Below are 14,595 nucleotides of genomic sequence, written 5' to 3' on the forward strand. Positions count from 1 at the left end.
TATTTCCATTGCCTTCCCTCTTTTAATTATTTCCAGTGCCTTCCCTTTTAAAGTTTTATTTTTATCCTGTGTATAGCTTGCTTTGTATATATTTGTTTGCATGTTGTCTCTCTTATTAGGTTGTAAGCTCCTTCAGGGGAGGGACTATGTTTTGCCTCTTATTGTATCAGCACTTAGCCCCATGCCTGGTTCATAGTAGGTGCTTAATAAATGTTGATTTAAGTGAATTGAAAAATTATATGATTCTTTTGTGTCCTTCATAGCATCATATCAATGATATATCATAAAATAGTAGTTGTTTTATTAAGCTTTACCAAAGGACTTTATGATGAATTTTGTCATTAAAATGGATTATTTAAATAGGATGAGATTTTAGAAACCCAGGTTTCAGTCATTTTGTTGTTGTTGACTATTTTGCTATTTTTTGAAAGTAATAGAAAGTGCAAGATAGAAGAGATCTTTGCATTTTGACAAGAGAAAGAAAGACTTTGGGATTTAGGATTCTAAAAAGTTATGCTTCTTCCTTCCAGAATTGTCTTGTTTCCTCTCTCTCCAGTGTCTTATTCCAATAAGTAGCATTTGCATAGTGTTTAGGGTATGCAAAGTGTGGTAGCACAAGTATTATTATCCTCATTTTAAAGGTGAGCAAACTCAATTTTTTCCTGACTTCAGGACCATCTTGTTGCTTCTGAATCACTTTCCCAGAAACTTAAGAATTAGTATTCAAATCCATTTTTGGGGGGTACATTGTTGCCCCTTCATTACTTTAACATATGCACAGGTCCTTTATTGATAAAATATTTTATTAATCTTACTATTCTCCTCATGATTTTTTTTACCAATTGTTTTCCAAAACAAGTTGTTACTGTCTTTTGTACTTGAAGAGGACCAAAACAATATCACTGATGTCGTTTAACTCTTGCATGAATTAGATTTAAGTGAGGCAGAATTGCATAAAGTTATATCAGTCTTACTCTCTTCCAGAGCTAGAAGTCCAATGGCATGACAGAAGTCAAGATGTCTGGTGATGGTTCAGGATGCAGTGGATGTCTAAGAAAACTCATAGCATCTTCTTTTGCTGCTTTTCATGGTTTTGGAACAAATTGTTCTCATCCTCTCCTTCTACTGGGGGAAGTCCTCACCTGCCTGGGATATTCAACTAACTCACTGATAAGTTTGAGGCTATCCTCAACCTTGTTTAGCCCATCTGATGAGACAGTTTATCAGGGTGTGGCCATTGTGCATACTATATACAATTTCTTGGAGCCATAGGGTGAGAATTGGGTGGCAGGTGGACACCAAAGGAAGAAAGTAGCCCTGAAAGGAATTAGCAGACCCCTCACACCATAGGTACTTGTCTTCCCTGAATACTTCATATTCCTCTCCAAAATTAGTAGGCTGTATTTGTTGCCTCCATTTTATATAACCTATTCCTGACCTAACTTTGCAGTTTTTTTCTTTCCCACCAATTCTGGAAAACTATACCCTCCAAGGTTACTAATATATTCCCTTGATTGCCATTAACCTTTTAAAAGTCATCTTACTCTGATGGCTTTTGAACCTGCAATCATCCTTTTCTTGAAAATTTCCCTCCTTTTTCCTTCCACGAAATTAGGAAAGTTCTTGGTTGTTTTTGTGAAAGATAACTCACTGTCTAAGTCACTTAATATCTCTGAATCTTATTTTCATCATCTTTAAAAGAGGATTCTTAAAGTTCCTGATACATAGGATTGTTATTATTAAAGGAGATATGGAAAATACTGTGTACATTGCCTAACACTTTAAAATATTCACATGATAATAATAAAATGTAATGCTATTGCCTCCACTGAAGTTCTGCTCTGGTGGAGTTGACCCCAGGGTTCTTTGAAGGCAAATTGTCCAAAATTTTCTACAGGTAAGAAGACTTTTGAGTGCAGGCCTGCTGACTGACACATTGTATCCTTATCATCAGTTCCCTGATAGCTAAGTACGTGAGGGCCATGATTTTCAGAAGACTGACTGCTAGATGATCATTTTTTTTTTTAAGGATAGCATTTCATGGAACAGTCTACTGAGGTCTGATGACATTTTGATCTCTATTGGTAAAGGAGGACAAAATTGTAAATCTTTTGTAATATGAAAATATAGTATTAAACTGCCCTTGTCTAAGATCTTTTAAAGTAGGATTCCATTGCTTTTTATAATTTCAAAATTGTGCATCTACTAAGACAGTTAGTTCTCCTTTATATGCATGCATTTGTGTTTGTATAAAGGAGAATTGACTTCATGTGTTTTTTAATAATACCTTGCATCAAAATGCAAAACATTTTATGCTGCTCTTTAGGGGGATCAGAACTATGTTTCTCTGTGTTTTTAAACCTTACAAAATGGGAAAGTTGTTTAATTAGTAGATTAGTAGATTTTTTCCCTAAATAATGTCCAAATTATTGGGTATAACCTTACAGTTAATGAAATTCTAATAACTGCCATTAGAAACAAAATTGTCATCTTTTAAAATAACTTTTTAAGTTTTTGTTTTGAGCAGCCTGGTAATTTCCAAAGGTGTTGAAAAGGAGTGCATTTTAATATTTTGTCCACACTATTTTACAGAAAGTGTGGCCATATATATCCATATCTCTTAAAATTTATTATTTGTTTTTAGCATTATTATATATCAATCAATAAAAAAACTTTTGAAAAATACAGTGGTATAATTTGTGTTTGAAAAGCTAGAAAAAGGGGCAACTAGGTGGCTCAGTAGATAGAGAGCCACGTCTAGAAATAGGATATGCTGGGTTGAAATCTGACCTCAAAGACTTCTTACTTGTGTGACCCTAGAGAAATCACTTAATTCCAATTGCCTAACCCTGTGATATTGAACATATGGTATGTGTGCCAATAAGGGCATGCAGAACTCTCTCTGTGAGCCTCTCCATTCAGCTCCTCTCTCACTCATTGAGAAGATATTCATTATAGATTCAAAATCATGCAAAACAGATTTCTGTTAGTCATGTTGCAAGAAAAAGAAAGTGAAAAAATTATACTTCAGTTTCTAGAATTCATTAATTTTCCATCTGGAGATGAATAGCAGTTTTCATTATAATTACTTTGTATCAGTTCATAAAAACCACCCTAGGTTTCTCTGTAATTACCCCTTTTGATATTTCTTATGATTTTTAATAGCATTTTATTACACTTACATACCATAACTTTTTCATTCATTCCCCTATTGATGGATGCCCCCTTAGTTTACAGTTCTTTTTTTTAATCACATAAAAATCTATTATAAATGTTTTTGATAATATGAAGCTGTTTCCTTTTTTTTCATCTCTTTAGAGTATAATCCTAATAGTTGTATTGATGGTTCTCTGTTTCATCTTAGGTTGAAATTGCTTTCCAGGTTAGTTGTGTGTACACACACACACACACACACACACACACACACACACACACACACACACACACACACACACACACGTTACAGCTCTACCCGCAATGTGCCAATAATGCACCTGTTTTTCACAGTCCCTCCAATGTGTGCCATTTTCTTTTCTTTCTTTCTTTTTTTGGTCAACTTTGCCTATCTGATTGGGTATGTGATAGAACTTCAGAATTGCTTTAATGTGTATTTCTCTATTAGTTATTTGGAGCATTTTTTCATAATGCTGTTAATAGTTTGGATTCCACTTTTTGGAAATTATTCATTTTTTTGATCATTTATCAATTGAAGTATGAATTATAAATTTGAACAGTTTTTAAAAAATATGTCTTGGAAATAAGACTTTTGTCAAATTATTGTGCTGAAATGATTTTTTTTTTCCCAGTTGACTTATGCAGATGACAACTTTTTCTCAACTCCTCCCTTCCCCAATTAGGGAAAAGACTGAATGATTTAAGGACATTTTTCCTTTTTCTGTTTAGTGTTGATGGTATTATTTCATTTTAATTTTTTCTAGGATTCAGAAACTTTTAAAGCCTTTTGAGATAAATGTGGAATTTCTTCATTTTAATTTTGATTTTGTCCCTTCACTTTCTATAGCAAAGCAATACTAAAAAGTGCTTCCCTCCTTCAAATCTTAAAAATTCATAACTAAAATCTGTGTTTTAATATCACTACTGTGGTACAACACTTGGCTATATAACATTATTTTAAAGTTTAACATAATGTTTAATCCTCAGGATGAAAATTATATAGTGTTTCACTCTCTTCTAAGAATATCCAGGTAAAATGAATTTTAAGAAATGATTTTTGTGTAGAGTTGTATATGCATGTGTGTGCATACTTATATGCGCATACATATATGTACACACAAATACACTTAAATGAGAGTGGCAGAATTGTAAGAAAATATTGTACAGTTTTCTCCAGACTCATGCCTGGCATTTAATCTTTCTAATTCTCATTTCTAATGTACTGTGTACCTTTTATGTGCAAGATCCTATGCTAGTTGTTGGGACACATAAAGATAAATATTATAACCTACCTTCAGAGAACTTATAGGTTATCTGTTGGGGAAATTATTGCATGTGCACAAATAATTGAAGTGCCAAATGTAAATATATAAATAAAGTACTGCTTTTTGTGATTCAAATCTTCCTAGTTAATTTCTTTTAACTCTACCTGTATTTCTATAGGCAAGGCGTTTTGTTGGGTTTCAGAGTCTAGCTTCTGCTGGACATCCTGTTCAATTTTTATACTGCTCATTGGCAAACTTCTTTCCTTATTACTTTATCAACCTCTGTCGTAGGTAGTATTAAATGAGGTAGCATAATCATTATTATCTCTTAGGCCAGATTAGACTTTGTTTTTGGAAAATATAGTGCATCTTCATTTTCATAGCTCTGTTGCTATATAATATTTATTAATATAATATAATATTTATTTGGGGGTGAAGATATGTTGGTTTCTATTTAATAAACACTTAACATCCTGTGAATGGCACTGAGATAATGCTTTATCTTTGTATGGCTTTTTACCTAAAAAAATCTTTCATATATATATGTGAGATAGCTAAAATTTTAATTGTTTTAATTACACTAGGTAGTAAAGTCATAGGTGGGGAAAGAATTATCTTCTATAGGAAAGGAAACTGAGCATCAGAGAAATTAGTGACTCATCTAGGGTCAAATTGTTACAAAGTAGTAGAACTGAACTCAGATCTCCTTATTTCTCCTTTTCTGTTGTAGTTTTCTACAACTATAATGATGATTCAGTAGCTTTTATTTTTCATTTAATAACAATAAAGTGTCCTTCATGTACCATTATTGTTCTGGTATCATCAGGATATATACTTGTTTTTTGGAATTTTTTTTTCTGATAGTAGGGATTTGTCTTTCAAAATATACTCTTAACATAATCCTGTCTGATTACACAAAATCATAGAATGTTGCAAGGTGCTTTAAATATTTTTGCATAGGATACTTTTGTATATAGAAAAGATGTTTCAGAAATACACTTCCCAGTTTAGTCAACATTTTCCATGTACTACTACTAATAAGAATAATATATTGTCGTTTATGTTTACAAAATGTTTTATAAATCTAAGGCATTATGTAACATCTTCATTTTACTGATGAGTAAGCAGACCTAAACTAGTTTTTGAAAACTGTATTCCAGTGATTTCCGTTAGATACTTTATTATACCATATAAAGCAACACAAAATAAATAGGTATATCTCATGTAAAGCAGATTTCCCTGGCTTTGAAAATATGTGTATTTATATAAATTTCCTTTCATCACTTGCTCCTCCATGCTATGCTGTTTGTTGTGCTATTGATAAAAGCCTGTCTTGCCTTATTCTTGCTCTGGATGAAGTGACTTGTTCACTTACTAATTAATAGCAGAGCTTAAGACAGTATTTACATCTTTTGACTTGACTCTTAGTCCAGCACCCTTAGAATGATTTCATACTTTTATACATGATTTTTAACTTTAAAATGCTTTTATAGCTATTGCCTTATAAAATTCAAGGTGACCTGAAGCTGTTTATACATCACCTTGAAAGGCACTTGTGGGCAAGGGGCTTTGATGGTGCTAGGCAAATGTGATGTTAGGATGTTGCTCAAGTCGGAACATAAATATTTCTTCCTAGGTCTGTTTAGTTATAATGCTGCAAAGCACATTCATGTTATACCTTCCCTTAAAGTTTTTTCTTGTTATAGAATCATAGATTTATAGTCAGGCCCACCTTCATTGTCTTTAAGTATCAGGCTTCAAAGCTTTCAAATTGGAATCAACCCTAGTAGCATCAAGACCAGTTCAATCCCATTACTATTATAAACATTTTGAAAGTTTATTTTGTGTTGTAAAAAGTATAAGCATATACCCTGCATAATATTGCTTTGGCTAGTGTCATTCTTTATTCAAGTCATTAATCATGGCATTGACTGATATCCTGACTATATAACGACTATTAAAGATCCAGCTGACTTTTAAGTTCTACTGGCATTAACCCCTCAGCCTGTTTAATATCTCTTTTATTATAATTTGCGAAATAACTGCCCTGGGCTAGAAGGAAAATCAGTTTCTAAGGAGCAGTTGTTCTCTGTTCAAAGTTAGCTGACCTTTCTGGAAATCAAATCTGCATTCCTACTTAGTCTTTTAGTTGTTAGTTTTATCCACAGAAGAGTAGGTATTTAGGTTAAAGTCAGAAAGAAGAAAAATTAGCTCTAGTTGTGAATCTGATTAGGCCCTTTGACTCTAAATATTCACTATACCACTTAAACTTTCATTTGTTTAAATGGTATTGTTTGTCTTGATAGTTTCATTTCGGGGAATAAAATGAGGAAATATAGGTAATAAATTTAACTAAGTGTAAACTAATTGTCCTTATCTTTCTTTCCTTCTAGTATGATGCTATTCCCATACAAACTAGTGTGGTATTATGTTCCTGTCCAACCCCATCAATGGTGAGAAACCATACAGATTCCAGCACTCCCCCTGTCATCGTTCCCTGTAGTAGTAGACAGGGGTCTACCATGGATGGCACTGCAGCCGAGCCAAGATCTAATTCCAATTCCTTACCACAACATTCAGGACAGCAGCTACCACAGCCTCGAAAGAAACGGCCAGAAGACTTCAAATTTGGAAAAATTCTTGGTGAAGGATCTTTTTCAACAGTAAGTATATGTGTGGTCATTATTTTTAATTTTCCTTTTGTTGGGTGATGCTTTGCAATTTTGAGCTAGAGGACTCCGGTCTAGTGTGGTAATTTATAGATGGAATCCATCCATTATTAGAACTGGAAGGATTTTTTGAGATAATATCTACTAACTACTTATTTTACAGATGAGAATATAAGTTTCATATTGTATTTCAGAGTGATGAGATGGGTTTGTACTCCAAAGAGATAATAAGGAAAAAGGCTTGTACAAGAATATTCATAGATGCGCTGTTTGTGGTGGCAGAAAATTGGAAAATAAGGGGATGCCCTCCAATTGGGGAATGGTTGAACAAATTGTGGTATATGTTGGTGATGGAATACTATTGTGCTCAAAGGAATAATAAACAGGAGGAATTCCATGTGAACTGGAACAACCTCCAGGAATTGATGCAGAGTGAAAGGAGTAGAACCAAGAGAACAATGTACACAGAGACTGATACACTGTGGTAAAATTGAATGTAATGGACTTCTCTACTAGAAGTAATGCAATAATCCAGGACAATTCAGAGGGACATATGAGAAAGAACACTATCCACATGCAGAGAAAGAACTGTGGGAGTAGAAACACAGAGGAAAAACAACTGCTTGATCACATGGGTCGATGGGGATATGACTGGGGAAGTAGACTCTAAAAGATCACCCTAGTGTAAATATTTATAATATGGAAATAGGTCTTGATCAATGACATGTTAAACTCAGTGGAACTGCATACAGGATGAGGTGGGGAGGGAAAGAACATGAGTCTTGTAACCATGGAAAAATATTCTAAATCATCGAATTAAATAAAATTTTCAAAAAAAAAAATTAGAAGGATAGGCAGTTGTTCTGGGTAAATAAGTATCTCATGAAATGTATTTCCTTTATTGTGAATCTGTTCCTCAGATCAGCCATCTCAGTCTAAACCAAACTGAGAACTGTTTATTCTCCATTTTCAAATAGTAAAAATTGTATGATTAAAATATATTTAATTATTTTATAAAAATAAGCACCAAATGACTGATGGCTTGAATTTCTTCAAGCAGTTGACTAATTTCATGAGCTTTTTGTTAAACAAATGCTCTCACTTTGGTTTTATTAGCTATGACACAGCGAGGATCCTCTTCCATAGGTTGAATCTTGGAGTCAGTTAATTCTTTCTGCCCATTATTTGGTAACATTTCTTGACCTTGAGCACTCTCATTTTGGTAAAATAGATAATGAAATATTTACTTGCATGTTTGTGTTTATTAGATTTTAGTACTTGAATACAGAATCTGTCCATGTTCATCTCTGTGGATAAGCTATATTTTAACGAAAGAAAATGGGTATGTGGTGCAAATAAAGCAGTTCAATCACATGAAAGAGCACTACTTTTGGGAACTCTAACTTGAAGTTAAAAAGCAGGGGTTGTTTGAGAAATGCATTGCTCTTTCTCACATTTCTCTATTAAAAAGTTAGAATATTAGTAAATTTAAGAGATCACGGTCATGGGCTCAGGTCTTCAGGCTCCCAGTTCACTGTGTGAATTCCCCCATACTGTGCTTCAGTTCAGTCTTTATTAGCAGAAGGAGGTGGACCTTTGAGGAGTGCTTGACAATTCTAAAATGAGAAAATGGATGCCCAGGTCAGATTTCTATTCTTCCACTATTTCCAGACTTCATAAGTTGTTATTGTATGTGTATGGTACAGTTTAACTTGACTGAAACTGGAAAAATGGTATTGTTTCCTTATATGCTCGTATATTCATAGATAACTTTGATATTCATAGATAATTTCAGAAATTAGTGTCTAAAATGTGGTCACTGAATAGAAAAGGGCTGCTACTATTTTTACAGCATCACAATAAAGTCATCTTCTGTCATTAAATTGGTATTTAATAGCTGTTAGTGCTTGAAGTGACTTTTAAAGATCATCCTGTCAAACTTTTTAAGAAAAGATATAGAGGTCAGCTGGGTAGCTCAGTGGATTGAGAGCCATGCCTAGAGATGGGAGGTCCTAGGTTCAAATCTGGCCTCATACATTTCCTAGCTGTGTGATCCTGGGCAAGTCACTTAGCCCCCATTGCCTAGCCCTCTTACCACTTTTCTGCCTATTCCAAGACACTTAGGTAAGGGTTAAAAAAAAAGAAAAAAAGAAAAAAAAATATATATATAAATTGAAGCCCAGAAAGATTAAACAGCTTGTCCAAGGTCCCACAACTGTACATGTGGGTGACAAGGTTTTGACCCCAGCCCTTACATACCATGTCCCACATACTTTTCTATGACAGAACACTGTGTGATGGGAAAATGAAGCCTTAGGTGCTAGGCTCCCATCTCCCAGGTCTCTAAGGAGTGTGACATGTTAGGAAAAACACTGGTCTGGGGTTTAGTCTTATAGTTACTGTCCAAGGCCTATGGTTTAGTTCTGTTTCACACTCTTTAGAACCTTTGACAAATCACTTCCCCTTTCTGGGCTTCATTTTGCTCATCTAATAAAGTGAGCAGAGTGGATTAATGATTTCTAATGTCTCTTTTGCCCCAAGCATTTTAAGATTATAAAAATAGAAAATGTAATAAAAAGTTTAGCCAATTGAATTTTTTTTTGACTATGTTTATGGGGCCTCAGGAGGTGTAGGCCATGTTATTTTTATGAGAGTCCCAGGACACCAGAAAAAAAGATGAAATAAAGAATTTATTACAAAAAATGTTAATATAGTATTCTCTAACCTTTCAAGTTTATGTTTTGATAGTTTTAGACTATATTAGATATGCTGTATGGGAGAACTCTTTAAACTATAAAGAATCAAAATACTAATGTGAGAGAATTTTTATTGAGGTTACTGACCTCCTGACATTAGGATGGGCATGGTCTTTGTTTTTTTTATGAATTTCTGATATTAACACATTTGGTTATATTTCACTTTTTTCTTCTACAAATATAGTTCTAAAAATATTTGTTTAAATATTTAATGTTTTACCATATTTATTAATCTGTTATCAGTCACATACATATTATTTGGCAGCAGATTATATATTCGATCATGACATTTATATAAGAATATACATATTTAGTCATGTTTATAGTGCATTATCTTATTCAGTTTTGAACTCTATGTAGAGTCCTTTGTGCACAGAAACACTTTAAGATTTTTTTGCTGAATCTAACATAGTTAACTTTTTGTTGTGTCCTTTTTCTCCTCCCTTACCACCTTCCTTCTCCTTTTTCTAAAACCAGGTTGTCTTGGCTCGAGAATTGGCAACTTCAAGAGAATATGCTAGTAAGTAATATAATGTATACAAATTTAATGTAGTATCTATGAATATAATAAAATTATATTTTATTTAAAACTTTAAGTACTTATTGCCAAGAACCTTATTTGTTTTTTTTTACAGACTATAAAAATATTTAAGTTTTAATAATGAATTAATAGTGAAATGCATTAATCATTTGGTATTTAAATCTTTATGTTACCAGTCTTAGTAACTCATTTCTTTTGATTTTTGTTTAAGTTAAAATCCTAGAGAAACGGCATATCATAAAAGAGAACAAGGTACCATATGTAACCAGAGAAAGAGATGTAATGTCCCGCCTGGATCACCCTTTCTTTGTAAAACTTTACTTCACATTTCAGGACGATGAAAAGCTGTGTATCCTTTGAAATGCCATTAGATATGGTCAGAGTAGACCATGAAATGTTTCATTATAATGAGAGTGATTCCCAGTCTTTTTAGGAATTTTGACACCTCATTGTTTGATGTTGCAACCTCTCTCCCCATCTCCCTTATAATATGACAGACATTTGAAAAATGAAAATAAATTAAGATAAATTAACTTTGAGAAAATACTTGACACACTTTGAGATTGATGTCCTCAAAAAGTACAACGAAGACCAAGACTTGATGAAAGAGAATATTATTCTTTGTGAAAATAGGTGAATGTTTTTTGATTGCAGTTATAAATGATTAAATTTTTTCAATTTCATTAGGAAGGATTATAACTTTGTAACCAATAGCTCTACTATATATATAGTCAATAAAAAAGTATTGACTAAATAAAAAAGAACTTAATTCCTCTACATTAAAACACTTAAATTTGTGTAGGTTATTTCCAATATATTGAAAATACACATTTCACTTAAATGTAAATTTAGTGTTCTATAGAATCTTGAATGATTTTCTCACTTCAGGGTGAGAAAAATGACTAATGTAAAACTAGGGACACTAGGGGCAGCTGGGTAGCTCAGTGGATTGAGAACCAGGCCTAGAGACAGGAGGTCCTAGGTTCAAATCCGGCCTCAGCCACTTCCTAGCTGTGTGACCCTGGGCAAGTCACTTGACCCCCATTGCCTAGCCCTTACCACTCTTCTGCCTTGGAGCCAAACCACAGTATTGACTCCAAGACAGAAGGTAAGGGTTTAAAAAACAAACAAACAAACAAACAAAAAAAAAACTAGGGACACTAAAGAGAGGTAGGAAAGGCTGTTAAATACAAAAAGGTAGGTTTACTGTGAGGTATTGAGCACAAAAACCCAAAACAGCCTTGTGATTTCTCACACATGATATGTTCCATCTTTTGTCTCTGCACTTTGCAGTAACTGACCCTATGCCTTCTTCATTTCTGCCTCTTGTCATCCTTGTTTACTTCAAAATTATGCTCAAGTTCTACTTCTATGGAAAAATCTTTCCTGATCCTTTTGGTTACTAATGCTCGTGCCCCCCCCCCACCCCCCATGTTTATTTTGCCTTTCTCCCTTCCCATTTTTTGTCTTAGAATAGGTTTGGAATTTAAGTGACTTGGAGTGTCTGAGATCAGATTTTAACCCAGGACTTTGTCTCTTGGCCTGACCCTCTAATCTACTTAGTTTCCCCTGTGCATGTATTTTTTTGACCAATATAGTATAAGCTTCTTGATTGCATTCCCCATTTTATTTTGTCTTTGCATCCTTAACACACAGCACAGAGTCTGACACTTAATAAATGCTTGCTGATTAATTAATTTGTTTATTCTTGGTGGGCGTCCTTTTACTACTAAACTCAATGTATAATTAGGAACAGGATAGGGATTGATCTTGTGATTTCATTGGTAAAGAGAACATCTGAGTGATGAAACTCCTAACAATGCAGTTTATAGTCTTCACAGTTTATTGTCTTAAAGGGTTGCCTCAAGCACTGAGAAGTCAAGTTACTTGCTCTTACATTTCATGTATTATAGCTATTACATATCAGAGGCAAGACTCAAACACAGGTCTTTGGGCTCTGTTCTGTACCACCAAACTAATGTGTACTTAGGGATTCTTTTTGCTTAGGAGAAGCATAATTAAGACAGTAAATCTGCTATAATACCAGCATGTGATGTTTTTCAGTCAAATATAAACTTTTGGGGAATTTTTTTACACCTATGTTTCCTACTATTAGTATAAGTAATTTAAAACTACTAAATATCTCATTGCTTCTATATCTTTCAGCAAAGGCAGTGTGTAGAAGTCTTTCTTACATGGAGAGGAAAGGAAGGTTAAGTGCTTATTATGCACCAGACATTTTGCTAAATGCTTTACAAATAAGAAACGTTTTAAAGATAAAGATATCTTAAGATGTGTCTGGTTCCTTACCTTCCTCCCACCCCACCCCAGATAGTTCACCTAATTTTAAATGAGGGTAGTCTTTATAAAGTAAAATGAAACTCTCCTAACATTTACCTAGTCATTTGCAAAATAATTTATAAGCTTTCTATTTTAATCCTCTTGCTTGAAAATGAACAAATGAGTTAATTTACATATCAAGTATTCATTAAATTCCATAATAGTAATAGCAATAATAGTATTTATATGGCCCTTTAAGGTCTGCAATCATTTTACATAAATTATCTCATTTGGCCCTTGCAACAATTTTATGAGTTTTCCCATTATCCCTATTTTCCAGATGAGAAAACGGAGGTTCACAGAGATAAGTGACTTGCCTAGGATCACACAGCTAGTAAGTGTATAAGGCAGTATTAGAACATTGATTTTTTCTGAGTCTAGAGTCAGTGCTTTATCCACTATACTCCCTAGCCAAGAACCTAAATAATAACCATTTGTGAAGCTAGTAGAGAAACCACATTTTTCTTTGCCCTGACCTAAGATATTAGCTTTGATGACTTGAAGATTTTACCCAAACTTCTTTGTTCTACATGTGTTCATTATACACCATTAGGGCAGGACTTTATTCTTAGAGAGATCATCTGAAATTCTAAGTTTGGTATTCCCCCCTCTCTAGCTAAGGCTTCTTTATTAGCTCTTTCATTCTCATGCTCCCCTTGAAATCTTTCTGTCTTGGATAGTAATTCTAGGCTTCCACCTTCTTCTTAGGCCCTTAGATATATTGTGCTCTTTCTGCAGCTCAAGTTTCATGGTTGGCTGACTAATTGCTGCCTGCAACAGAATTTTAGATTACTTCAGTTTCTTAGTTTCTTCTGTGTTGTCCCCCAACCTTAGATCACTCATTCACTTCATATATTTTATTATTCCTGGATTAAAAGGTACTTCTGGAAGAGAGCATAGGATGCCAAAGCTCAGATTCTTGTTATTCAACTTCAATTTGATCTTAATCACAGTTCTACAATCCTGCCATTTATTTCTTTTTTGACAACACTTTCATCTTCAGTTCTAATAGTGTTTATTCTAAAGCTTTCTCATCTCTTCTCAAGTCCTGTTCTTGGCTGTTGTATTCATATTATTTTGAGTTAATGACACTTTCTCAGCAGATTGAGTCAGTCTTCTGTACTCCACTCTTCTATAAGGAGCCCATTTGCCAAAGTTCTCTCGTTAATCTCATGCACTTTACTGTATGTGTATTATTGTTTTTAAAGAATTTTTATCAACATAGGCTGATGTCATTTTCTATATGTGGTAGTCTTCTCCCTCTGTACTCACTTTTCCCCAATGGGCTAGTTTGTCCCTCAACACATTTTAAAATTTTCCATTTATTCCATTTGTGAACTAGAAAGGTGGCTCTTTTCCTCTTAGAAAATATCTCTAAGTATCAAGCTTTTCTGAGTCCAAATCCAGTATTTATTTTTTCTGTTAATAACTCATAAAGGAGGGATTTACGAATATGAAAAATGATCTTAGTTTTTTAAACATGCATTATTTCATATTATCTTAGCTCTTTTTGTTTGAAATCTACTAAGAGATCAGACAAAAAGTCTTGCTAGAAGACTAAACCAGACATGAACTAACAAGAACCTATACTAAGAAGAGAATGGAGAAAAGCTAAAGTCATATGACGACTATGCTTGGTGGTAGGACTGGATTTAGGAAATGGTGGAAATAGGATGACTGGAAGCTATTATCTGTATCATATTGGCTTAGTCAACAGGTAATTCATATTCTTGTTCCATTCTCCTTTTGTACAATCTCAAATGCCTTTTTATTACTACCATTACTACTACTGCTATATAACAATTGTAACATGCTATATACAAGTTACAATTCCAAAGCATTTTGCATAC

At 33.7% G+C, this 14,595-nt stretch overlaps 1 protein-coding gene across 6 annotated transcripts in view; it reads left to right on the forward strand.

Annotated features, from left to right (window-relative positions):
* The window catches only part of PDPK1 (3-phosphoinositide dependent protein kinase 1), a 137,577-nt gene that overhangs the window by 57,711 nt on the left and 65,271 nt on the right, over positions 1-14,595 (forward strand). For all 6 annotated transcript variants that reach the window (XM_056805774.1, XM_056805775.1, XM_056805773.1 and 3 more), the window contains 3 exons: positions 6,833-7,102; positions 10,342-10,384; positions 10,617-10,754. In XM_056805774.1, the coding sequence (XP_056661752.1) occupies positions 6,890-7,102; positions 10,342-10,384; positions 10,617-10,754 (394 nt within the window). In that variant the 5' untranslated portion in view covers positions 6,833-6,889. The remainder of the gene's footprint in view (positions 1-6,832; positions 7,103-10,341; positions 10,385-10,616; positions 10,755-14,595) is intronic.

This window comes from Monodelphis domestica, chromosome 7 (assembly GCF_027887165.1).
Source record: "Monodelphis domestica isolate mMonDom1 chromosome 7, mMonDom1.pri, whole genome shotgun sequence".
In the NCBI taxonomy this organism is placed as follows: domain Eukaryota; kingdom Metazoa; phylum Chordata; class Mammalia; order Didelphimorphia; family Didelphidae; genus Monodelphis; species Monodelphis domestica.